Raw genomic sequence first — 26,693 nt, 5'->3', positions numbered from 1 at the left:
CTCAAGATAGGCACCTTTGCCACTTAAATGCCCATCTCAACTTCTGTCCCACCCAGGCTATTGTCAGAAGATGGTCTGGGAAAATGTGTTCCTGCTCTTCCTGCCTTCACCTGCCTCCACAGGCAGGTCCAGGACAGGACAAGAACCTGACCCCAGCTTTTGTGGTTGACCATGCTGCCATCCTTGTCTTGGGCATGCTCCAGCCTTCTCCAAGCCACAAACTGGAAATTCCTATTTCCTGAGGGAAACAATTCTGGAGAAGCTGTGACTCCTGGTGAGTGTATATTTTGCCCTCTTCCTTCAGCACACCTCACCTCGAGGTTCAGTAGATTCCCCTTGGGTTTTTTCTTCCATTTTCAGGCATTTTCTCCTTAGTCACTCAAGGTGAGCTGGGTTTTCATCACAACTGCCAGCCTGGTGGCCCCTGGGAACACCAACCTTAGCTCCAAAGGCTTCCACAGTTATCTGGGAGCACCTCTGTGAAATTAGATGCTCCAACATGTTGAGTGAGATACCTTTGTGGTGCCTTGATCACAGCTTTCCCTATTTCCCTCTTTTTTTAGTGTTTTTCAGAGGCCCAAACACAGCCAGAGCTCAGTTACAGCCCTGTTCAGCTGTGGGATGAGCTGTGCTGTGGGCAGCAGCCAGCTCTGTGGCAAAGCCAAGACTTCTCCCACACAGCCCTGCCAGCTCTAACTTTATCCCAAAGTCCTTTGGATAAAGGACAAACCTTTCCTGTCCTTTCCTTAGGACACAACCAAAACTCCAGTGCAGCCTCATCTCAACCACAAACCACAGGGCACACGCATGACCTTGCAGTAATGAGGGAGATGTGAAAATAAACAATATTACTTTACCTTCTCTTGGCATTGTTCTTTCCCCAGGGTTCAGCTGTGTTTATACATCACCAGTGATCCGTGGTTGGGCAGAGGGTGTGTTAATTTGTGTTTCTTCATCATTCATGTAATTTTTAGCAGCAGCATCCTCTTTTGGAAAACACAACGGCCGGTGTTGCAACGCAGCGGACTCGAGATGTGTGACAATAATTCAGGTCATTCCATGAAGATGTGCACTGCAGAGGGGTGAATGTTTCTGGGTAACTGGGACAAAGTCTGAGGGGCACTGACTTAGCTCTGTCCTTTCTGGTAAAGCTGCTCCTGCTCACATGAGCCAGAGCACGGAGCTCTTGCCTTGAAGGGCAACAAGAATTTTCAGCATTACTAAAAATTGGCCTTTGCTGCTCAGTCTCAGCTGAGTCAGCCAGACATGGCCACTTGGGAATGGGACCAACCATGCACCCAGGCAGCCAGGTATGAGTCAGACAGGACCTGTAGAGAGAGGTGAGTGTACTTAGCAAGAGGCAGGATTCACCATATTACTAAATATGTATTTTCTAATACAAAATTTGGCAAAGCAGATGTCTGATGGATGTTCAGGGGAGGAAATTGATTGCATCATGCAGTTCATCCCTCCTGGACTCCAAAACAAATGGCATTTTGCAGCTGGAGGCTAACCAGGACACTTTCCTTTTCCTTCCAAGGCATCCCATGGTGTGGTGGGCTGTACTCTTCAGAAAGAACCACCTTGGAGAGCTGTTGGGTCCTTTGGAGAGCAAGGCCTGAGCCTTCAGCCCAGGTGGCCCAGAGGGCACAGCCCTGGCCTGCTGTGCTTCTGCCATGGGGTCCCTCCAAGGAAAGCTGTGTATTCAAAGAGTTTCTTCTCCACAGGCTTGGCCACAGGAGTCCAAGCTGTTGAAGGAGCATCCACAGGAAGGATGCACACCAGGAGGAGAGTGGAATCATCATGGAGAAAGGTAGGATTTGCTAGCACCAAAAGGAGAAGCACCTCTGCATGTGGCTGGTGATGTTACAGATGACTTGTGGCTGGAGATCTGGAAACACAGGAGGTTGCTGTAGTACAAGAGGTATTGCAATCCAAGCCTCTTCCTTCACCTCTGGATTTGCCTTGATGCCAGCTGGGAGGGCAAGGGAAAGAGATGTGAAGTGAACACCACCCATCCCATCAGCACATCACAGCCATGCCCTTGGCAGGCAGAGAAGGCATTGAGATGCAAGCATAATGTGAGAAGGGAGAGAGGAGTTGTCCATGGAAAATGGTCTGGGAACCATGTCCAGAAGGCAAAGATAGTTTGGGCTCTTCCAGAAACTGCTCTGCTGTTATTTGAGTAGATCCTTTATGTTTTCCAAGCTCTCTTCTGCATCTTTCCCCTTCATCTGTCCTGTGGTAAAAGTATCTTTATCTGGGCAGTGCTGTAACTGCTTGTGGAGTCAATATGCCCAAGCATTTCCACCAATGTTTAGGTGCTCAGGGGTCTTTGTTGTTTCAGCTGCAACTACAGTTTCTCAATATCTCTGTTAGAAGAGGCATTTTGGAACAAATCAGCAAAAGGTTCTGGAAGAACCATGTGGGACATTTTCCTGCAAGCCCTTGTCCTTCTTCTTCCCATGGATGGGGATGTTGCTAAGGCTGCATGAGTGAGGCAGGGATCAGTGAGACCTGCAGGAAGCTGGGGATGGATTTCAGTCATTTCTACCTGCCTTGGTAGAAAAAGACCTTGTAAGGCCACAGCTTGCTGGAGTAAATATGGATGGGAGATCTTTTAAAAGGAGGGGCTTGAGGTGCGAGAAAGTCAGTCCTCCTACAGCTGCAGTGTGTTTGGAGACACTCTGGACACAGGAAATTCTTCTCTTCTGGGAAAGCAGGGGGTGAAGGGATGAGAAACAGGAGCCAGCCATGCTGAAGGAAGTGCCACAGATGATGCTGAAATAACCAGTGTGTCCAGGAGTGCCTCTCACTCAGCCACAGGCAGGGTGGGCTCCTGGTGCCACAGCTGAGGTGGTCATTGCCTGAGGGCCTCCACCTCCCTGGGTCACTCTGTAGAGCCAAATCCTTGGCCTGGCACTGGGCTCCCACCTGTACTGAAGCCACTCTGGGCACCACCACCACCTGCAGGTCGCTTTGCCCTCAGCCTGCTGGGAGAAGGGACAAGAGCCAGCCCAGGTGCTTCCAGTCAGCCTCCAGCTGTGTGCAGAGGAAGAAGGACCTGTGCAGGGGATCCAGGAGATCTTCCCTCCAAGGGAGGCTCATGCTCTTGAAGGCAAGCCTGGGAGCTGGACCTCCTGGCTGGGCTTTTTGCCCTCTTCCTTCAGCCCACCCCGCCTTGAGGTTCAGTAAATTCCCCTTTGGTTTTTTTCTTCCATTTTCAGGGCATTTTCTCCTTATTCACTCAAGGTGAGCTGGGTTTTCATCACAACTGCCAGCCTGGGGACCCCTGGGAACACCAGCCTTAGCTCCAAAGGCTTCCACAGCTGCCTGGGAGCACCTCTGTGGAAATAAACTGCTCCAAAGAGTTGGATGAGATACAGCTGTAGCTTCTGTGGGGTGGACATGGTGAGTGAATCAGCCCTAGCAGTGGTCCAGGGATGCTGTTCAGGCTCAAGGGCTGGCTGATGTGGTCCAGGGAATTCTCAGTTTGTGAGCATGTCCCAAAGGATGAGGCTGGTCCTGTACCTGGCAGCAAAGATGGGGACATGAAGGCTGGGACAGCACCCCAATGGCTGCCCTTCATAGACCAAGCCATGCCCTCTGGCCCCAGGGACAGGCCAGGAGTGACACAATGGGATGGAGAAGATTTGCAGAGGAAGTGGGAGGAGGCTGACTGCTAATCTCAGCATTTCTTCCCAGCTTCATACCAAAAATTTACCAAAAGTACAGCGTGATGCTTCCTTCTGTCTGCAGGGCACTTATGGAGCTGTCTGGCCACTGCTGTTGGCTTTTTTTTTTTTTGCCAGATCATGTGTAAGACTCATTTACTGCCTTTCAACCCCACTGCCATTGCCAGGAGCACACAAGGGAGCGGGCAGGCACTCGGTGCTGAGAGCCAAGGGGCAACGGGCACCTCAGCAGCAGTTACTGGCAAACACACAAAACTCAGCTCTGGATCCAGCAGGGACTTTCTGAGATTAGTTCTGGGCAAGGCAGGGGGTGGGCAGCACAAAGAAAATCGCCTCTCCTGCCGCGTTTCAGCCCGCAGGAGAATTCAAATGTCACAACTTGGGAATTTTCCATCTGAAGCCCCTTGTAAAATGCAAAGCGCTTTGCTCCGACTCCCGCCTGCGGAAGGGTTCAGTGCCAAAGTGAAAGGCTTCCTAAAAATGGGCTGATCCAGGGAGGGGGGCGATTTAGGAGCTATTGAGAAACAAGGAAGGACAAACAGTGTTAGGTCATTGCTTCTGCAAACACAGCCAAGGCTGTTGCTCTATAAAAGGGGCAGAAAGCGGTTCCAGAGCCATCACAGACTCGGAGGGGACGGTCTGTGACCAAGGCTGCTGCACCCCTCCCACGGCACCCGACCCCTGCTCAAGCATGAAACTCGCACTCTTCACTGTGCTATCCCTTGGGATAGTGGGTAAGTGTCTGCTGAAAGCAAACTTTGGGGGAAGGAAGTCAAAACCTCCGTGTCCCCCAGGCAAGGCTGTTTCGGAGCTGCGGCGTACACCAGAGCAGGCAGCTGCAAAGGAACAGCCAGGACACAAGCAGTGCTTGCTTTGGCAGCCGTGGATCTGTCACAGAGGATGGTGTTTTGATGTTACTGACAGCTTTGTGGGATGCAGGGAGGGTTGCAGCTGCCCACACTGCCGATGCCCACCCTGCAAGGAGGAGGGATGCTTGGGACAGGCTGCGCGCTCCGGCTGTCACGGGGCGAAGGGAAAAATCATCCTCTGTCCAATGCTGTGCTGGAAGAGGAGCACTGGCTCAGCCAGGGGGGAGAAATTATTGCAAGACATGCCTGTCAAGCTTGTGCATGTGTTTGGTTAAACTTGAGGGCAGTGACAGTAAAATAGAGCTTAAATAATGAAAGATGCTGTGCGCTTCCCACTCTGCTCCTGCGCTGCTCTGTCCTGCTGCTGCAGCTGCACTTTGCTCAGGCTCCTGCCTATTTTATGCCAAATTTGTGCTGCTGAAGGGCTGGCCCTGCTTGGAGCAATTCTTTCTTCTTTCTCTGCTCACATCTCTGGCAGGCAACAGGCAGGTAGCCGTGGCAAGGAGACTGCTGGCTGCACCTGGACAGGGAAAGAGGGATCTCCTTCCTGGAGTAGGCACCAGGTCTCTTCTGATCCCCCTTAAAGTGTGGTGGTGATTAATGTCCTCTGTTAGGAAGTGCTCCCTGTGCCTCTGGCATCAGGAAGTCCTTCAGCACCTCTGCTGAATATTAGCATGCAAAGATGTTTTTTTAATGGTTCCTCCTCTTCTTCCCCTGCACAGAAAGAGACAAGAAGTCACCCAAAAGGTCTGTGACAGTGGCCAGGGGACTCAGGCTGCCATTGCCTTCCCAGTGTCACCAGTACAGCTGGGGTGTCTCCCTCAGGATGTCCCCAGCCTCTGCCCCTGGCAGGATGCTTGCCAGCATTAGGTGACCATGGCTTTGTGCAGCCAAGACTTGAAAATTGTATGATGAACTTGGAAAACATATGAAAAGGGAGGTGGTGGCCACTGGAATTGAGGCTAAGGATTCTCCCTGTGGCCAAATTCAGCACCTCCACTGGGAGGCTCAGGAATCAGGTAAAGAGAGGCTATTTCTGAGATGAAGGGGAAAATGGAAATGACCCAGGTTAATCTGGAGGTGTTTGGAGGAAATGTGCCATGGAGGTTTGGAGGGAGAGCGGGGTGCAAGTGGCCTCTTGGTCTGCACAGCCCTGCCCAGAAGGGGCAGAGTGGAGGTGAAGTGACAGCACAGGCTGGCCACATCCTTGAACTGCAAGTTTCCAGCATTCCTGGCTTCAGGTTTCTGGAGGGGACATGAATCTGCATCCACTGGAGGCTTTTGCTTTGTTCTCGTCCCCCAGAGCAGCCATTCAGTTGCTTTTGCTGCTTGGGGCACTCATGGAGGGACAGTGGTGGTGCTGTGGCATCTCTCAGGGGTGCAGTGGAGCAGGTGAGACAGAGGGACAGTTCAATAGATCAGATCATTCAGCTGCCAAGGAGGGGAGGGTGGCAGTGCACTGCACACAGCCTGGCCAGCTCAGAGCCGCTCCCCCTCTGGGGTTATTGGCACAGACACTGCTTCTGTGCTCCAACTTTTCTCTCTGTTTTTGCAAAGGCTTGAGCTTGATTTCTATTGAAGTGTGTGGATTTGTTCTCCTAATCTTGTGGATGTTGCTGTGAGTCCAGGCTGCTTGAATCTCAATAGTCCAGGGACAGGAATGATCATCCTAGATGTTCCTGATGGTGCACACATCAGGCAAGAAAGAAAGAAAGGACCTTCCTGTGTGGCCAGGGAGATCCTGCATGTAGTAATCACCCAAGGCCGTGACCACAGGGAAGCAGTGACCTTGTGCTCACAGGGAACCATTGACCTTGTGCTCACAGAGATGCTGTTCCTCTCCAATCAATGCCTTTCTACCTCTCTGAGACTTTATTTCTGGTTCTTTCTACAGCTCTGTGTTTTGCTGCTCCCCAAAAGCCAAGTGTCAGGTGGTGCACAATTTCCTCAGCAGAGGAGAAAAAATGCAATAGCCTGAAGGACCAGATGCAACAGGAGAACTTTGCTTTCAGCTGCCTGCAGAAAGCATCATACCTTGACTGCATAAAAGCCATTTCGGTGAGTGGGCAGCAAATTCCTCTGCTGGGATGTTTCAGCAGCCTGTCACACCTGGAGATGGAGTTTCCTTTCTGGTTGTTACCTGTGATCCTCCTGTTATACACAAGGATCCAGGAGAGACTCTGGGAAGCGCTTTTCCTGTTCTTTGTTAATTGATGAAATCTCTTTGTTGTTTAGAACAGCGAAGCAGATGCCATTAGCTTGGATGGAGGTCAAGTTTTTGAGGCAGGCCTTGCTCCTTACAAGCTGAAGCCCATTGCTGCTGAGGTCTATGAACACAGTGAAGGTACATTTCCATGCCATTTTTAAAGCCAAATATTGGTAACAAACTGAGAGTGCAGAGGCCATCCCTTCCATGCAGAGTTCCCACTTATTTTGGTTGGGGGTCTAAGATATTGCCCCTGGTTTCCAGGTCCCAGAGGGGAAGGCATGGGGGGGCAGTTCAGCAAAATGTGAATCATCACCCATGGTCACAGGGCCCAGTGCTCCATTTCTTGTCATTTGCTGCAGTGCAGGTCTCTGATCCCATGAGCAGAAATCATGGTCCTCCTGAAACATGGCATAAAAATGGTCCCAGAGATCTGCTTTCAGTGGCCTTGAACTCTGTGGGTAAAACACAGAGCTGGGAGGCACAGATGAGTTCTGTGATTTCCTGTGCAGTCATCAAGATAAGGAAAAAAAAAGATTGGGGAGGCAACAGCATTACTTGTGGTTGGGAGGGACACCCAGTTGAGATCACTAAGACAAGAAATGCAGGCAATCCCCAGGAAAAAAGTGTTCAACCAAATTAGCTGATTGTTTAGAAGTGCAGCGCTCTGTTCCCTGAAACTGGGGGTTTACTAGGATTTGAAATGTCCCTAAGTCCTCTTTTCCCATTGCTCCATTCCTTTTTCCTGCCCTGCAGGCTCCACTACCAGCTACTACGCCGTGGCCGTTGTGAAGAAAGGAACAGGCTTCTCCATAGATGAGCTGCAGGGCAAGACCTCCTGCCACACAGGGCTGGGCAGGTCAGCAGGCTGGGTCATCCCCATTGGGACCCTCATCCACCGTGGGGCCATCGAGTGGGACGGCAAAGACTCGGGCTCCATCGAGCAAGGTGAGCCAATACAGCTGCATAGGATGTGCCTGGGCTTGTCTGGCCCTTGCTGCTTGACCAAAAGGTGCCAGCCATGGTGTTTTCACCCCAGAGGCACCTTTGGCTGGCTGGATGCTGCAGCTGGGCGCATGGAGGCAAGTCCAGGCTTGCAGGAGCTCAGGATTACCTTGGCAGAGAAGCTTTAAGGTGATGGTGAAGGAAAGGAGTTGGTTCTGATGGAGAGTTTGGATCCAGAGCTTTATTCCTGGCCCAGGAATGCAGCAACAGCTCCAACAGAACTCTCAGACCACGTGGTTGCTGTTCCTTTTAACTCCAGGGAGAGAGGGAGGGAAGGAACACGAGGGACCACCAACCAGATAGGGGGGGAAAGTCTCAAGGGACAGAGGACACCTGGATGGCCCAATGTCTCCTCAGGAGTGGGGCATCTTTTGAATTCTGCCAATCACTCAATGCCCTTCTGGAATGCCAGGATTGACAGACAGCGCTCAGCAGGGGTCAGGGTATGGAAAGGAGGGATGATTGACACACTTGGCAGGGAATTATCAGGGAGGAACCTGGGGTATCTGAGGCAAACCATGACATCACACCGCAATGTCTGGTGTCACGGTGAAAGGGGTGACACCAGGTGTCAGGGTGAGACTGGGGTGGGAGCTCAGCCAGGGCTGGTGTCACCATGAAAGGGGTGACACCAAGTGTCAGGGTGGGAGTTCAGCCAGGACTGGTGTCACAGTGAAAGGGGTGTCAGGGTGAGACTGGGATGGGAGCTCAGCCAGGGCTGGTGTCACGGTGAAAGAGGTGTTGCCCAATCCTCTGTGGGGGTCCCAAGGTAGCTCACAGGACACTGACATTTCTTGGGGGTCCTCTCCCTTCCCTGTTCTCCTAAAAGAGGATTTTTGACCAACTGTTGTTTGTTTCTCATCCGTAGCTGTGGCCAATTTCTTCTCTGCCAGCTGTGTCCCTGGTGCCACCACTGAAGCCAAACTGTACCGTCAGTGCAAGGGGGATGCCAAGACCAAAATGTCCCGCACGGGACCTTATTCTGGATATTCTGGAGCCTTTCAGTGAGTGACAGTTATTTCTCCTTTGGGAAAACATTCTAGCCTGACATATGCAAGTTTTTGTTGTATCAGGGAGGGCTGAGTTGGAATCATGGGTCCTGAGGAGACTGAATTGTTTCTCTGCCACTACAATTTCTTCCCTTCCAGCATAGCTTTTTTGGGGAAGATCATTGCTCTATGCCTGCAGTTTATGCCAAAAATAATTTGTTGAAACAGGAGATAGGGAGTCACAATGCCAGTTTTTCTAACTTGTCTTCTGTTCCTCCCACCTGCAGCTGTCTGAAAGATGGCAAAGGAGATGTGGCTTTTGTGAAACACACAACTGTTCAAGGTACACCTGCAAGATCCCTCATTTCTCCTCTTTCTGGCCCCACCTCTCTCTGCCACTCCATGCAATTTGTCTACACTGTGCAGTTTTCATTCCTCTCCAGGCTCAAATGCTTCTTTCATCTTTTGAAAAAAGTTTTGCACATTGTGAACTGACTCATCCTTGTTAATGAGAAATGGGATTATGGTGAATCCACTTTTTCTTCTCTGAGTTCTTCTTTGTAGCCGAAATACCTACTTGGTGCCATATCTCAGAGCCAGCTGTAATGTGAGCAGCTGAGCAGGTCTCCCATCCCTCTGGAAGGGATTTTGGAGGGAATTCAGCCCACAGCAAGAGTTCACTAAGTCTGTGGAGACCAAGGGTGGCCTGGCACACCCAGGACTGCAGTGAGCTCAGTAGAGGGTCACCAAGGTGGTCATGGGGCAGGGATAACTGTCCTGCAAGGAGGTGATCTGTAGGATGGGCTTGATCAGCCTGGGGACCAGATACAAGGGGAATTATTTTCCCCTTGGGGACAGTGAGGTAGTGGGACAGATTGTCCAGGACAGCTGTGCACTCTCCATCATTGAAGGATTTAATGATCTACCTGGAACATCCTGCTCTGTCCCTGCATTCACCAGGGATCTTCAAAAGTCCCTTCACTCTTGAATTCTCATGTAACCTCTTGATGTCAGTCCTGGGTTTTCTCTGTAGCCTTGACATTAGTCACCTACTGGCCTTCACTGGCCATGTGCAGCTCCTGACCTGCTCAATCCATTTGTATGGGATTTGTAAACCTATTTGTACCTCTTTGTGCAGAAACCCTTGTACTGTTGGGTTAGTTATGGCAGAGGCTGAGGTGATCTCTCTTCCAAAGGCATTGCCTTCATATGCCCAAGATGACCCCATTGCAAGGGGGGTTCCTGCAACCTGTCTTCTGCCAAGAAATTACCCCAGAGCTTCAGCAGAAATAAATTAATTACAAATCTTCCCAAACTCACCTTTCTGTCTGTTTTTATGGTGGTGCAACTCATGGTTCCTCCCCTCCTTTAGAAAATGCCCCGGCAGAGAAGGATGAGTACGAGCTGCTGTGCCTGGATGGCACCCGCCAGCCCGTGGACAACTACAAGGCCTGTCACTGGGCCAGGGTTCCTGCTCATGCTGTTGTGGCTCGAGATGACAGCAAGGTCAATGACATCTGGAACTTCCTCTCCAAAGCACAGGTACCACCAATCTCTCCTTTCCTTCCTCTAACATCCCCTGGCCTCTGGTTTTGGTCGCTTTCTCCAGCTTTCCAAGAGTTTTGGTGTGGTTGTTTGCTGATTATTTTTTCCCTTGTGGCAGGAAAAATTTGGTGTGGGCACAACCAGCACCTTCCACCTCTTTGGGCCACCTGGCAAGAAGGACCCAGCCCTCAAAGACTTGCTTTTCAAAGACTCTGCAGTACAGCTGAAGCAAATCCCATCACTGATGGATTCTCAGCTCTACCTGGGCTTTGAGTATTACAGTGCTGTCCAGAGCCTCCAGCAAGGTAGGCAGGACATCAAACACCAGTGTCATGTCAGCATGGGCTGTGTGGATCAGTTGGCATTGGCAAATACAGCCACACAAAAACAACATGATTTTTTCACAGACTGTATTATCTGCAAACTATTTAATGTGAAATCACAGAACCTTCACAAACTTCACTAACATCAACAAAGGAATTTGTTGTATCCAAACCAAAATCACCACACTGACAAATATGGAAAATCTACACAAACTCCATACCAGTTGTTCAGCTGGTGGTAGAGATTGGGCACGGTCATAACTGCTGCTTAGAAAAAACATTTTTAGGCTGTAAAAAGAAGGAACATCCCAAGACACCAGGTTGAGACACTTGAGGTAAACAATGTCCTTGATTTCCATCTAAATTCATCAAGCATTTTGTGATAGCTTTCTGAGAGTCAAACATCCTACAAAGGATCTCTGAAACCCACTAAGAATTCATAGTACAATTTATGCTTCACTTCTCTTAAGTGATATTTATGGAAGGGGGTGAATGGACTTCACATAGCATCAAACCAGATTATTCAAGTGCTGTTCTACAGAAACATAACTAGGTTTCCAGTTCAGTGTGGTCTTAGTCTCATGGCTGTCTGGGCTGTGAGGAGTGCAGAAAATGTGGGACATATTTCAGGCAGCAATTTCAATTACTATTATCACACAGGTGTTTAGTGGTTGTGTAGTTCTAGCTAACAGAAATCTGCCTGAATGGCTTGTGTTATGCAGCAATTCACCTTTCTGACCTGTAAGTTGATTTTTGAGCCTTCTATAGCTCAAGAATCACTATTTTCTATTCTTGCCAGCCCAGGGCTTAATTAACAAGAACTCCTTGCCCTGACCAGCAGCAGGTTGGTGTGTACAGGTGGTTTGTGGCCAAGTCCCTCACACCAGGATGTGACCGTGTTCACAGGGGTCCCAGGATGGGGGAAGAGATGAGAATCCTGACTCCATGTTTCAGAAGGCTGATTTATTATTTTATGATATATATTATATGAACAGAAAATGCTATACTAAAACTATACTAAAAGAATAGAAGAAAGGATTTCATCAGAAGGCTAGCAAGGAAAGGAAAGGAATCATAATAAAATCTTGTGACTGCTCACAGCCTCGACACAGGTGGCTGTCATTGGTCATCAAGTAAAAACAATTTCACATGCTGGGTAAACAATTCTCCAAATCACATTCCAAAGCAGCAAAACATGGGGAAGCCAAAGCCTCCCAGCTTCTCAGGAGAAAAGATCCTAATGAAAGGGTTTTTCAGGAAATAAGTCAGTGACACCAGGAGGTGGCTGTGCAGGGCTCATCCCTGCTTTCCCTGTTTTCCCTTTGCAGATCGCCTGAGCCCCAGCCGCAGGGACAACAAGATCCAGTGGTGTGCCATTGGCAGGGATGAGAAGAAGAAATGTGATGTCTGGAGTGTGATGAGCAATGGGGATGTGGAGTGTGTTGTGGCAGAGGACACCAAGGAATGCATCACAAAGATCATGGTACAGCTTTTTTCCCCTTTTCTTCTTTTACCATCTGAGCTCTGGAAAGCGCTGGCCTGGGGATGTGCAGCATTTCATTTCTGCACCTTTTCCATTTCAGAAAGGTGAAGCAGATGCCATCAGCTTAGATGGAGGCTTTGTCTACACTGCTGGCATGTGTGGCTTGGTGCCAGTGATGGCAGAGAGCTATGAGGGTAAGCATAGCTCTGTCTCAGGGTCCAGCTGGTGGGGAATGGGCTGGTGCCAAAGTGCTGGTTCTATTCTGGAATCTTGCAAAGCAGCTGCGGTGCTGCATCCTGCAGAAATCACAGAATATCCTGGGTTGGAAGGGACCCACTAGGACCATCAATCCAACTCATGGCCCTGCACAGACACCCTGACAATCCCAGCCTGTGCCTGGGAGCATGGTCCAAAGGCTCCTGGAGCTCTGGCAGCTCAGGGGCCATGCCCATTCCCTGGGGAACCTGGGCAGTGTCCCACCACCCCACTCCTCTGGGGTAGGAACCTTTTCCTGATGCCCAGCCTAACATACGGTGCTCTGAGGCAACTCTGCCCACTATTGCATGTATTTTCATGAAAGCAGAACAACCATGGATAGTCAGGAACTCTGTTTTAATTAGGATGCCCTGGTCCTTTAGCACCAGCCTTGGTAAAACTGCTTGTTTTAGCTCAGAGGAGCAGCTGGAGGCTCTGCTTTGTTCTGCTGATTCATAAGATGTTACTTGAAATAGTCACTTTTACAACAGAGTTTTTCCAGAAATTAGTGAGCTTGATTCTTCTTTTGGATTTGAGGTGTATTTAACTTAACATCTTCTTCTTCTTCCCTCCCACAGACAATCACTGTGAATCACAAGAAGAACCAGGTAATTCCTGCCAACAGAAGGACAGAAAACAGTCCGGAGGGATTTAAGTAGAAAAGTAGATATGAGTCATGAGTGGAGAATAAATGGCCAGTCTCCACCCAAAGAGTGTCCAGTGTAGATATTAGAATTTTGGGAGATAGGTTTAGCAGTTGGAGGGAAAATTAGGGGCTGCAATAAGGTCAAGGTGAAACATTTGGTAGTGGCAGAGATTGGTGTGGTCACATTATAACAGTGTCAGGGCTGTGAACAGAGGAAGAGGGGCTGGGCTGCAGCATTAGGAAATTGTTCTTTCTAGAAATGGAAAGGAGAGAGGAGGGGAGGGTTTTGTTCTTTGCTAAGGAGAGAATAAGAAATCAGGAGTGGATAAAAAATCCTCATTTGTGCCTTGCCTTCTCATAGGCTTCTCATATGCCCAGGTATCAGAGCTTTGGAGGGCAGGGAAATGTCAGGGATAATAATTTCCCAGGAGTGTGGTGGAAGTAGATGCATCACATCTACAAACTCTTCCATTGTTGCTGCCTGGCCAAGTACTTATAAGCACAAAGTAATTCTGTGCTGTTCATAGATGCCCTTTCCCAAGTGAAGCCAGTGCTCTCTCCTAAGGGATTACAGTGGGATCCTTGGGTCAGGCCTCAATTCTTCTCTATTTTATCTTCTGAAAGCAACCTACTTTGCTGTGGCTGTTGTGAAGAAGTCTGACAAGGACATCAGCTGGAACAACCTGCAGGGCAAGAAGTCGTGCCATACCGCAGTGGGGAGAACTGCTGGCTGGAACATCCCCATGGGCCTGATCCACAACAGGACAGGCAACTGCAACTTTGGTGAGTCCAATTTGGAATCCATCTCTTTGAGCTGGGAATCTGTTCACAAAAAAATCTTTTACCATCCTTCATGGTTTCTTGTGCCTCGAAGATTCCCTCTTGGAGGGAGGAAATGGAGATGCTGTTATTTAAGGTTTCACTGAGCAAAATTTTAGGCATTTGGCATCCACTTCAGAGTATGATATGGCACCTCAGCTGCTTTGGGGGTCTTTGCTTTTTTTTCACATCTCTCCCCTTCCTTTTGCAGCAGCCGAAGAGGTGTTCCCAAAAAGGGAACGTGGGCTGCCCCACATGGGCCTGGTGCTTGTGCAAGGTGTGGAGTGGGGATAAAAGATGAAACTCAAAGGGAGGGGAAGGGCTGAGAACAGGGGACAGAGGCTGATCTTTAAGAAACTTAATCTGACTGCCTAAGACTTCATTGAGAGTTATGGTCCAACAAAAATAATTTGGAAACATTATCAATGTTAACAAGCAAGACAAAGTAAGCATATAATTATTAAAAGGAAGTCACTAACTACATGAAGATATTAGTGTTAGTAAGTTTTATTCTTAGCGTCTCTATCCTCCTGCCTTCCTTTTCCATTGTCCCTTCTACCCCAAGAGCTCTGACACTGCTGCCAAATGCACCTCTGCTGACCCATAAAGGCTGTGGAGGCTCGGGCTGGCTCTGTGGGAGCTGGGAATGGTTTGCAAGCAAAACATTCCTCTTTTTATTCCAAGATAGTACCTCTTGCACTTGAGCCTTAGGCCCTGCTTCGTCACAGATTCATGGAATGGTTTGGGTGGAAAGGGACCCTAAAGCCCATCCCATTCCACCCCTGCCATGAGCCCAGGTTGCTCCAAGACCAATCCAGCCTGGTCTTGGACACTCCCAGGGATGCAGGGGCAGCCACAGCTTCTGTGGGCAACAATAACAATAATTATCAACAATAACAATAATTATCAACAATAACAGGACCCAAGTTCCATGGTCAAACTTTGATGCACGTGATATGCTGCCCACTAAGCCATGCTCCTTCTCCCACCCCATTTCCAGCTCCCCAGTGAGCGAGAATGTGTTATTACAATAAAACCTAACTTCTCAGGGCAGGAAAAGTGAATTTCTCCTATCCCTGCCTCCAGATGAATACTTCAGCCAGGGCTGTGCTCCCGGGTCTCCTCCCAGCTCCCGCCTCTGCCAGCTGTGCAAGGGCTCAGGGGGGGTCCCTCCTGAGAAGTGCGTTGCCAGCAGCCATGAGCAGTACTACGGATACACCGGAGCTTTGCGGTACGTGCTGGGACAGCCAGGCTGCCTCAGGGCCCTGGGGCTGCTCACAGAGGACAGGCCACAGCTGAAGCACAGCCTCATGTCCACACGAACTCTTTTTCTCCATTACACCACTGAAAGGGCATGTCTCTGTAATTCTATACATGCTCTTTCTTTGCTTTCTGAAAATTTGCGTGAGATACCCCCATTCTGTAAAACTCATGTCCTGGTGCTTCCAGGCAAACCTGGAGAGGCACAAGCCCTGCCACAATGGCAGAAGTACTCCTCTCTTAACATAAATAAGGAGTGTAAAGGCTGTGTTTCAGATATATTTAAAATATTTGTGGCAGGGCTTCTAGACCTGGATGTCCTTGGAGATTAATTGTACAGAATAGACTCAAGTCTAAATCAAATCTGTGGGAAAGGGACAGGATTCAAGCATTTACATCACTGGCCTCTTTTTGTACTTCCCAGGTGTCTGGTTGAGCAGGGGGATGTGGCCTTTATCAAGCATTCCATCGTTGAGGAGAACACTGATGGTACGTGCACAGGGCTGCCTTCCCCATCTGCAGGATTGCTTATGTGGTGTTGAGGCTGATGTCCTGCTATGCAAGCACTCTGAATCTTCAAACCCATTCTCTTTATAGGCAAAAATACAGAAAGCTGGGCCAAAGATCTGAAAATGGACCAATTTGAGTTGCTGTGCACTGATGGGCAGCGGGCAAATGTCATGGATTACAGAAGATGCAACCTGGCCAAAGTTCCTACCCACGCTGTGATGGCACGTCCTGAGAAAGCACGCCAAGTCCGTGAGATGCTGGAGAACCAAGAGGTTTGTAGTGCTGAGAGTAGAAGAAATGTTGTGGGGCTGCTCTGATTTTCTCCAAGTCAGTGTGAGGTGGAAGCTTTTACCCCTTGGCCTCCCCCTTCCTCCATCCCTTCCCAAGTGCTCCTTCTCCTCTACCACCTTAGCAAACACACCTTTAGGTAGCAGTGGGATTACAGCTGTTGCTGCTGTCACACTGTACTTGTGTGACATGATTTTATCACCTCCTTTCCTGTCTCTGCTCCTGCTGGGCTGTTTCAGAAACTCCTTTGTGGTGCCTGGTCTGTGCCACAGCTGGGTCAGGCTCAGCCCCAACATCAGGCTCCCTGCACACGCAGAGCTGACCAGAACCAGGCTGGACCATCTCTGTTTCTCCCTGCAAACTTTAATATTGGCTCCACCATCAGGGTCTGGTGAGAGGTCTGGTCTTTTGCTTCTACTCATGGTTAAGTTGCAGGACCTGCTGGCAGCATCTCTGCACACAGGGACATGTTAAAATGAGACAAGAAATGTCCCTCCCAGTGAGCAATCCCTCCTCTAAGCATACAGACAGAAGGCTCAATCCTAAATTTCCAGAGCCTGGCTTGAGGCTTCCCAGACTGATGGTGAAGAACCAGGATGAAGTAGGCCAGCTTTCTATTTCTCTCCTCTTTGTGCCTTTATTTCAGAGGCTGTTTGGACCAAAAGGAACCAGGAGAGACGATTTCAATATGTTTGCATATGAATCCAAGGATCTCCTGTTTAAAGACCGGACAAAGTGCCTGATCAGTCTCCGTGATGGAATCTCGTACAAGGAATTCCTTGGAGATAAATACTATGCTTCACTTGCCAGCCTCAACACCTGCAATCCATCAGGTAACTGGAACAGCCCCAGAGGAAGTCCTGAAGTGCAGTTCTTACCTTGCAGGCATGAGCAGTTTCTTCTGGAACTGTGTTTTCAATGCCTTTAAAGGAAGAAAATGTCAATATTCTTTTCTCAAAGTTCATTGGGTGAACTGAGAACAGATTTAAAATCTGCTGCTCTGGCAGCCACGTGAATAAAAGATTTTTCCTTACCTTTAGGAAATAGAGACCTCCCTCCCCAGAGCCAGCAGTGTGGGATTTGTGGTTAAAGCTCTTTTTTTGTGTCACACTGTGGATTTTCCATGGTGTGACACTGTTGGCATGGCTGGATGTGTGCTGGTGGGACGGGAGTGTTTAAAAGCAGGATCTGAACTTCTCCCTGTCCTTTCCCTTTCCAGATCTTCTCCAGGTGTGCACCTTCCTTGCAGACAAGTAGGGAGATGGGAAGGATCCTCGAGGTGGGGGAGAAAACCTCAAGCCATGACTCCTCTTGTGCCCTCAGCAGCAAACACTGACCCACGGAGGGCCCTCTGCCTTCACTGCTTTGTCTGCCCTCCCTCATCACTCTGAAAGTAGCTCTTTGACACTTTACAATTCTCTGCTGCCAGCACAGCAAAAAATAAAATTTAAAATCTAAAAAGGTGTCCTGAGATTTTTCCAAATGGTCCTTAAGCCCATTCCTTCCTCAATGCCTCTCGTTGTAGTACAGTGACAGACACCAGCGTGGCTCTTGTCACTTACTGCTGCCCTTTAGGGAAATTTCTTGCACCATTTGCTGAAGCAAAATGGATTGAATATACCCTGGAGCCTAATTAACAGATGCTTTGTACTCTCTGTGCTTTTGCTTTACACAGATTATCCCATTGTCCCCCTGGCAGGTGAGGGTTCCCCAGTGTGGCTGGGACACAGGAAGAGGGAGAATGTTTGTGTCAGGGAAGATGAAGGAGGAATAAAACCCACTCCAAACCAAAATAATACAGTGGGAGTAAGATGGGAGGGGTGAACAGAAGCTGGTGTGTCTCAGATCTCAGCTGGCTGAGTCTGAGTTCCTCCCAGCAGGCAGGACATGTATTGATGGGGAGAGTCCAATCAATCCCTTTTACTTTCTGGAAAAATCTAGGATTTGCTCAGGAACTTATTTGTTTTAGCAGTCTGTCTGGTTTTGTGCTGCTGACCTGAAAACAAACATGTAGCTTGTTTTGCCTGATTCTGAACCACTTTAAAATAAAAAGGCAAGGCATAAAGGGCTGCTGAAACTCTCTGCTCCAGAGGAACAGCCAGGGTGTCCCAGTCCTGGAGCAGCCTGGGCTCATCCAGGGTGTCCCAGTGCTGCTGTCAAGGCAGGCATGGAGGAGATGCTGAGAGCACAAAGCTCCTGGCTTTGAGGGAATGAATATTTTAATGATTTTTGGATGCATATGCTAAGTGTAGTGAGAAGTCCAGCAGCCTGGCTGAAAATCCCCCTGGATGGCAGAAATGCAGAGTGTGACAGGAAAGGATGAAATGCAATCCCTCAGTTTATGTAGAATGAATACACTGGACAGGTGTTTTTTAAACACATTCTTCAAAATTAACAAAGAAAGAGAATCAGTGCCTCTAACAGGCTGTTTCTACAATTCAGTTAGAGAACTTTCCCCAAAAAAAGCTGCACCATCTGCATTTCATGTCAGCTGTAAGCTCTTGTCCCATAGGTAGAAGGCATTAAAGGATAAAAGGAACCTCACTGGAGGATCACTCAAGCTGGAGGGACCTCTGGGTCCCATCTCCTGCTCAAGGACAGTGTGAAAAATGCCAATCACTTGTTTTTAAAATTTTAAAGGTTTAATAGTAATAAAGTGGCTATAAAAATAGCAATATAATTAGAGTAATAAAAATTTGGACAATTGGAATTAGGACAATACGAGACAATAAAAACAAAGAGTTACAGACAGTCCGGGTACCTCTTTCTGGGCAAAATAAGCCTGAAAAAGGACCCACATTACCAGAGGATTAACCCTTAAAAACAATAACCTGTTGCATATTCATACATCTCATACATGATGCATAAATTCCATTCAAACACAGGATTCTGTCTAGTCAGTGTAAACTTCCTCCTCTGAATCCTGACAGCATCTTCAGGGCTGAATGAGGCAGGAAGAACTCGGTAAGAGAGCAATAAATTCTTTTTCTCTGAAAGATTTAGGTGTCCTGTGGCTGCTACCTCACTGCGAGTCTTAAAAAAATTATCCTACATAGCATAGTTTCTATTTTAATATTATGTATAACCTAAAACTATATTTAACACACTACTTAAGAAAATGAATACAGCATAACTTTCTAACACAACACATATAATATTCATTTTAATGTTCATAAAAAGCCAATCATAAAATACACATTTTTCACACTGTCCCTCTGTGCTGGGACCTGTGAGACACCTCCAGTTCTGAGCCCAGCAATTCAGGAAGGACATGGAGGGGCTGGAGCGTGTCCAGGGAATGGAACAGAGCTGGGGAAGGGAATGGAGCACCAGGAATGGCTGAGGGAGCTGGGAAGGGGCTCAGCCTGGAGCAAAGGAGGCTCAGGAGGGATCTTGTGGCTCTGCACAACTCCTGACAGGAGGGGACAGCTGGGGGGTCAGGCTGTGCTCCCAGGGAACAGGGACAGGATGAGAGGGAACAGCGTCAAGTTGTGCCAGGGGAGGTTTAGGTTGGACATCGGAAAATTTCTTTGCAGAATGAGCTGTCCAGCCCTGGCCCATCTGCCCGGGATTTAAAATCCCTGTGTATGTGGCACTTCGGGGTCAGAGAGCCTTTTGCACCCTAAACCACTCCATGTCTCTCCAGGCTCCTGAGAGGAGAACTACAGCTCCCATCAGCCCCCGCGCCTGCCCTTCCCGCCGTGCGGCGGGGCCGGAGGCGGAAGCGCGGCGTGGCCACGAGTGCGGACCATGGCGGGCGGGCTGGAGCCGCACCTGGCGGCGCTGCGGCGGGAGCTGGGCGGCCCCGCCGTGCTCTCCGTGCTCGTCGCGCTCATCGCCGTCGCCGTCACCTTCCGTGAGTTTCGGGAACCTCCCTTTCCCCCCGCCCCGCGGGCTGCTGAGGGCGCGGCGGTGCCGGCAGCGGCGGGCTCGGGTGTCCCCTCATCCTCCTCATCCTCCTCATCCTCCTCACCCTCCTCATCCTCGTCTGCTCCTCTCTCCCGCAGTGCTCTGGCGGTTCGTGCAGGGCAGGAAGAGCAGTCGCAAGGCCGTGCTGCTGCTGGGCCTCTGCGACGCGGGGAAGACGCTGCTTTTCGCGAGGGTGAGCGGGGAGCCCCGGTGAAGGAGTTCCCCTTAGTTCGGTTTTTAATCTTTTAATGAAAAGATTGAAAGTTGGGGTTTACAGGGGTAAGTAGGGATGGAGAGCGAGTTTTGTCCACCACGGGGTGTCCAAAGAAATTGCGTTTTGGTTTGAATTTGTCATGGTAAAAGGTTTAGGGATGCTTGACCTCACGGCAGTGTGCAGCTCCAATCTCTGGGAGCAGGGACAGCACCCCAGGGAATGGCTGGAGCTGTGCCAGGGGAGCTGAGGTTGGAGATCAGGGAAACATTCTTCCCCAGAGGGTGCTGGGCACTGCCCAGGCTCCCCAGGGAATGGGCACAGCCCCAAGGCTGCCAGAGCTCCAGGAGGGTTTGGACAACGCTGTCATACCCAGGGTGGGATTGTTGGGGTGTCTGTGCAGGGCCAGGGGTTGGGCTGATCATCCTGGTGGGTCCCTTCCAACCCTGGATATTCTGTTACTGTTGAGTCTGAAAAAGAAAGGGGCACAGCCATGGAAACTCTGAAGGATTTGTTAGTACACTCTCTTCCTTCTTATTTAGTGGAGATTCACAATTTAAATATGTATTTATTTTCCTAATGACCATTTATTAATTAACTGGAGAAAGCGACCCCAGCTGTAGTTCCCCGCAGGAACCTGAGATCAGATCTCTGCTGCCCGTTACCCTGTGGGACCATTTGAGTTCCTGAGGAGTCTGAGGGTGGTGCTGGTGCTGGTTTGGGCTGGGGAGCCTCTCAGGCCGTGGTTGTGAGGCTGTGCCTGTTCCCCCAGCTGCTGTCGGGGCGCTACCGGGACACCCAGACCTCCATCACCGACAGCTCTGCAGTCTACAGGCTCAGCCAGGACAAGGTGAGTGCCCTGCCCCTGCCCTTTTCCTGCTCCCCCTCCTAAACCTGGGAATTTCTGTGCTGCTCAGGCCTCAGTTTGAGTGCAGGACAGGATTTTTCCAGGCCATGCATACTGAGAAAGAAATACTGGGATGTGCAATATATAACTGGGTTCCACAGGCTCTTTTTTCTTTGCTTGTAAAGTAGGGAAACATTTCTGACTGAAAACCACACCTCTGGGGGTTTCACTGTTCTGTTGCATTGGTTTATTTCCTCAGTAGTAATTTCTGTTTCTGCGAAGAAAACCTGGAATTCAAAGTTTTATCAGGTTTAAGCAGAGGCTCCAGCTGGACTTTATATGGTCCCAGAAAGGATTTTGTTATTTTTAGGTTCCCAGATCTGGTTGTTTTCAGTTTTTGGCAGTTCTTTCATTTTGGAAATCTCCTGTGCTGGATGCACACGTGGCAGGGAGAGCAGAATGCTGGCAGCAGCTTAACTGCTGGTGAATTGTGAAAGCAGAGGCAGGTTTTGTGGCTTCACCTTCTCAGTCATTCTTAACAACAGTGATAATAAGGAAAAAACTTTGTACAATAATGTGCAGGGTTTTTGAAAATTTTTTTTCCATTTTTCTGTTTCTTTAATTAAGCAGACAAGTATCTGCAAGGCAGATTGTTTTTTTGATTGTTTTTTTTAACCATGGCCAAGTTTTCCAGTGAAATTCAGGAGCAGTGGGCTGCTGCAGCCTTATCTGGAGAGCAGTGACGTGGCCCTGCTGGGCCCTGCCTTTCCTGGGAAGGAAAACCTCTGCAGCCTCCAGTTAAAAAAGGCTCTTGCAAAGTCATTTTTGTGTTATTCCCAGCAAGGTTTGGTGCATTTAGGGAGGCTTGGTGTGTGTGAGTAGGTGAGGCTGTTGTGCTCTGCGTCAGGGCAGGTGGGGCTGTGCCTTCAGGACACAAATGCAGGGTCAGACTGCTTTTCCCAGTCTGTGATCACAGATCACCCCCAGATCAGGTGTTGTTAATTCCTCCTTGCCTGTGTTCCAGAGCACCAGTGTGACCTTGATCGACCTTCCAGGCCATGAGAGTCTGAGGCTGCAGTTCCTGGAGAGGTTCAAGGCTGCAGCCAGGTAACCTGGAGGGGATCAGCAGGGCAGGAGGAGGGGACAGGTGATCCTTTGGAAAGAGATAAACCAAATGATGGTGCTGGGAATGCTGTGAGCTGGCCTGGTGGTGCCCCTAGAGTCAGAGCTCTGCTGTGGGGGGATGCTGCTGGTTAATTTTTGCTTTGCCTTCATGGGATATCCTGAGTGGGAAGGGGCCCACAGGATCGTGGAGTCCTGACCCTGCACAGGACAATCCCAAAATCGCACCATGAATTTCTTACTTGCCTGTGCTTGTGGTGCACCAGGAGGCAAAGCCACTGCAGCAGGGAGGTCTGGGGGGTGTGGGATATCCTGGGGCAGGGGGATATCCTGGGGGACAGGGGAAGAATTCCTGCTGGAGTTGGAGCTGGCCATGGGATGTATTTCATCCAGCACACGCTGCCAGTCTGCGCTTGGGCTGGCTGAGACCAGATGTGGAGATGTCAGCCCAGGCTGGAATACCTGCAGGGAGAGGTGACTGCAGAGCTCCATCCCCATGCCCTGTCCTTGCCTGTTGCCCCAGAGCCATCGTGTTTGTGGTGGACAGCGTGGCCTTCCAGCGGGAGGTGAAGGACGTGGCGGAGTTCCTGTACCAGGTGCTGGTGGACGGCACCGTGCTCAGGAACGCGCCCGCGCTGCTCATCGCCTGCAACAAGCAAGGTACCCTGGGCTGGGCCTGCAGGGCTCCCTGCTGCCCCTGGGGGCTGGCATTGCAGCAAAAGGAGGGCTGGAGTTCAGGTTTAAACCCTGACTACTCAGCAGGAGTGTTAAACTCTCACTTGGGAGAGCTGCAGCTCTTTGGGTGGGTGTAGGTGATGCGGGTGGATTTTGTGTGGCTTTTTGTTTCTGCTGGCTTTGTGCAGAGCTGTTCCTCAGTCTCCATCCAGGCAGCAGGGAATAGGATCAGTTCACACTATCCCTATACACTCAGCAGCTTCAAAGTTACTATGTTCAGCTGCCAGAGTTCCATGTTTTCTCTGGAGTAGCCTGAATTCCCAGCTACTAAAAAAGACTGATTTTCAGATCCCTACAAATTCTGCAGTGAAAATGTGGGTCCCTGTGTAATAATGGGATGTTTTGGGGCAGTGTCAGATCTGGGTTTTGTAATTATTTCTTGCCCTAACTCATGGCTCTGTGTGCCACGAGTGGAAAGCACAGGACAGGAGGGAGTGCTGGTGCATCAAACCCATCCTCTGAAGTATCTTCCTGCCCAGAAAGAAGAAATTAATTCCCTGTATTGTGTCAGATTGTTAAATTGTTCCCATTCACGCCTGCTATCCCAAATCTCCAGCATCCCTCATCCCACTGCAGGCACAGCTGTCCTTGTCCTGGTAGCTCCAGTGACTGCACAGTGTGAACTGGCCTTACTTTAGGGGGAGGAACAAGGTTCTGAATTCTGACAACCAAAGAGCTGATTTCCTTATTTTCTCTCCAGATGTCACAATGGCAAAATCAGCAAAACTCATCCAGCAACAGCTGGAGAAAGAGCTGTAAGTATGGAATGGGACCTCAATCCCTCTTGTCCTTTTTCTCTTACCTCAGTGAGCTCCCTTGAGCTGTGTCTGAGTTCCCTGTGGAACTGGGAACAGTCTGTTTAGTGTGGGGCTTGGCAGTGCTGGGTTTGCATTGGACTCCATGGTCTCAGAGGGCTTTTCCAAGCTGAATGATTCCCTGGATCTATAACCCCTTTGGCCAGCAGACGGCAGCAGGGCTGTTTGTGCTGTGCCTCCTCCAGGCTGAACACTCAACCTCCTGCCTTTTAGCACAGGAGTTAGTTGCCACACATTCTCATTCTGCAGGAAAATAAGCAATAAATTGCTTGTTCTGATGTTGAGCATTTGCCAACTACCTGTGTGTAGGTGTTGGATTTCTAGGGAGTTGTTGTGCCCTGTTAGGCACTGTTATTCCAGTGCAAATTGGGATAAGGATATCATCATCATCATTATCTGATTTCTGCTGTCCTTTATTACAAAACCAAACCTGAGTGCCCTCCTACTCCCCTGAGCCTCACAGGGCAGTGCTGGGCCTTGTGTCCCTGGTGTAGCTGGCATGCTGCTGCCACCCCAGACATCCCAGTGCAGGTGGTTCTCCCCTGGTCCCCAATTCCTGACCCTTCTCCTTCTCTCCCTGCAGCAATACCCTGCGGGTGACACGCTCTGCAGCCCCCACCAGCCTGGATGGCTCAGCCACAGGGGGCCCTGCCCAGCTGGGGAAGAAGGGCAAGGACTTTGACTTCTCCCAGCTGCCCATGAAGGTGGAGTTTGTGGAGTGCAGTGCTCGAGGCAGCAAGGGAGAGGAGGGAGAGGCTGACTTGGAGGCCCTCCAGAAGTGGCTGGTGAAGGTGGCCTGAACACAGATGGACAGGGCTGGGGGGCTGAAGGGGAAAAGATGGTCTGGAGCACTCAAATCTCACCTTGATGTAAAAAGATGGAACTCCAGCTGGAAGTCAGCACTGTGGTGTCTTCTTCTGCTGCTCATGGGCTTGGGAGAGACCTGACAATTGCTGGTGTGATACCCTCTGGCTGTCCCTTCATGCTGCAATGTTTTTATCCTCTCCCCTCTTCTCTTGCCCTCCTCTGGGCTGCTGAACCTCTGGGTTTGTTTTTTTTTTTCCTTAATCTTTAAGCTTTTTTTTGGTAGTTGCCAAGCAAATCAGGAAGGAGTGCAGTGGCAGGTGAGTTCTAGAGGCTGGAGTGAGCCTTTTGTTTCCTGCCATGGTTTAGAGCCCTGTTGCCCCTCAGAGCCCTGACCACCTTATGGCTGGGGCTGCTGGGGAGCACTGCACAAGCTCCCTGAGTTGGGCAGGCATTGAGAGAGTACAAAAAGCTGTTCTCCTCTTTGTGTCTGCCTTCCCATTGTTCCAGACTGGTGCAGCCCCATTTCTGTGGGGCAGGAGGAGTGTGAAATGTCCAAACCAACCCTGCTTTACTCCCTGGGCCCAGCTCTGTGCCCATGTTTGGTGATTTCCTCTCTTGATCAGCTCCTGGGAGTTTTTCTTCAGCTGAGGGCTGTTCTGAAAGCTTCACTCTGCTTCTCCTCCCACAGCCAGGAACAGAGTGGCAGAGCTACAGGGGGTCATGGCATGAAACTGTGAGGTGGGCACACTTTCAGACCTGTGCCTGCAGCTGGGACCTGCCAGGCGTTTGCTGTGCAGTCTCCTGCTGCAGGAAGGTCTTGCTTTGTGTGTAATTAATTAGTCAGCACTTAGGGCACAGTGAGAGGGAAAGCCAAGGAGCTGCCAGCACGTGGGTGTGCTTCCTCCTTGTGGCAGAGATGCTCAAGGAAGGGGGGAAGGAAATGGGAGATTTTCCCAGCTTGTGTCTCACTGCACATTGCAGAGTCCTAGTGCAGTGACATTTTCTCTTTGTGGCTTCCCCTGTTGTTTTAGGGGGAAGGGGCTGGCTCCTGGCAGACCCTTCTGTAGTTTGTAGCCCTCTCTCCCCTGTGATTTGAGTCCTCCTTCATCCCTCAACTCCTCTGTTATGTTCTTTTCCTTCTCTGGGGCTTTCCCTGCCTCCCTGCAGCATTGCCAGGTGTTGGGAAGAGCAGGAACAGCCCTGAGCAAAGGCCTGTGCCTGTAATGAAGCTGGTCCTTGCATTTCCAGCCTCGGGAGCCATCCATGCAGGGGAGGGTTATATTTACCAAACATGTTACATTCTTCTGTTTCCTGCAGGCAGAGTCCTGTTGGAACGTGTTTGTCATGCTTTGAACTCCTTTAGCTGGAGGTCTTGGGCTGCCTGCTTCAAATATCCATAATGCTGAAATGATTTTGGGCAAAAAATTGCTGTTTGCTGATGTGATTGTTCTTACAGAGATGGCAGAAGACAAGCACCAGCCTCAGCTTAAGGGGGGAGGTACCATGAGGCCATGGTGGGTTTTAAGTTATTATTTTTAAAAAAAATATTCCTTAAGTAAATTCTTTTATGCTGAAATGTTTGTTCTCAAGTCTTGCTTCAGTCTCTGTGTTTGCCTTGGCTCTTCCCAGTGGTATCAGATCCACATGAATGGGGCTCAGCACAGTGCTGGGCATCAACCTTCCTGCTCTGTGGCCAGCTCTGTGTTGTCAAAAAACTTTATTTTCTGCACACAGAGGGCTTTGGGGTTGGGGTATTTTTTTTTTTTTTTTTTGTTTTCTATTTACTTCTTGGTCTGAATAATTGAGAAACTGATCATCACATAGCAAAAAAACGCCCACAAATCATAATTAAAAGGCACTTTGGTGGTGTGCACAGGAAAGCTCCAGCCAGCTGTGGTGGCTGTGGTGGCAGAGCAGCACTGCTGTGCCCTGGAGGTGGCTGTGGCACCCTGTGGCTGTGCTGGATGCAGAGGAGATGCCTCAGCTTTCCTGGGCTGGGGAGTGGCTGCACGGCCATGGCTGAGCTGGGGCTGTGCCCAGAGCACAACTCCAGGAGTTTTTTGGGCCTCACTCCATGATTTTTTAAATATTTAAATACTCAGGGCTGGTTTTCCCCAGTGGCTGAGGGAAGAGAGCAGAACTGGAAAGTCTGAGTGTTGTTTTCTTGTTTTTCTTGATTCCCCAGTCAGCTCTGTGCTTTGTTCTTTGCTCTCCTGACCTTGTTCCTAGCCCGTGGCTCTGTCAGCTGGGAGTGCTGCTCCTGAGGCTGCAGCTCAGCAGGGCTGTGTTGGGATGGCTTTGGCAGGACAGAGGGATGTGATGAACTCAGCCCCTTCTTGCTGCAGCTGCCTGAC

The 26,693-nt window shown here is 49.8% G+C and overlaps 1 protein-coding gene across 1 annotated transcript; it reads left to right on the top strand.

Annotated features, from left to right (window-relative positions):
* Nucleotides 1-4,252: 4,252 nt before the first annotated feature.
* TF (transferrin) lies at nt 4,253-25,925 on the top strand. The gene is made up of 25 exons (XM_058030787.1): nt 4,253-4,429; nt 6,459-6,622; nt 6,800-6,908; nt 7,527-7,718; nt 8,644-8,779; nt 9,052-9,107; nt 10,137-10,306; nt 10,428-10,614; nt 11,961-12,115; nt 12,216-12,309; nt 12,949-12,978; nt 13,641-13,799; nt 14,922-15,066; nt 15,520-15,584; nt 15,693-15,877; nt 16,540-16,726; nt 17,113-17,148; nt 17,569-17,592; nt 19,549-19,749; nt 19,901-19,995; nt 20,786-20,863; nt 21,885-21,967; nt 22,506-22,642; nt 23,418-23,472; nt 24,116-25,925. Exons 1-25 carry the CDS (start codon nt 4,387-4,389, stop codon nt 24,330-24,332), a joined length of 3,003 nt encoding a protein of 1,000 aa, XP_057886770.1. The 5' UTR covers nt 4,253-4,386; the 3' UTR covers nt 24,333-25,925.
* The last annotated feature ends 768 nt before the right edge of the window (nt 25,926-26,693 follow it).

This window comes from Melospiza georgiana, chromosome 10 (genome assembly GCF_028018845.1).
Source record: "Melospiza georgiana isolate bMelGeo1 chromosome 10, bMelGeo1.pri, whole genome shotgun sequence".
NCBI lineage: Eukaryota > Metazoa > Chordata > Aves > Passeriformes > Passerellidae > Melospiza > Melospiza georgiana.
Note: the sequence above shows the minus strand (reverse complement) of the source record. Positions and strands in the feature narration are given on the sequence as shown.

Excerpts from the sequence above, each read along its gene's own strand:
- TF (XM_058030787.1), top strand. The coding sequence starts at position 4,387 with ATGAAACTCGCACTCTTCACTGTGCTATCCCTTGGGATAGTGG. Across the intron at positions 17,149-17,568 it reads CACCTTCCTTGCAGACAAGT|ATTATCCCATTGTCCCCCTG; the intron begins AGGGAGATGGGA and ends TGCTTTACACAG. Across the intron at positions 20,864-21,884 it reads ACAGGCTCAGCCAGGACAAG|AGCACCAGTGTGACCTTGAT; the intron begins GTGAGTGCCCTG and ends CCTGTGTTCCAG.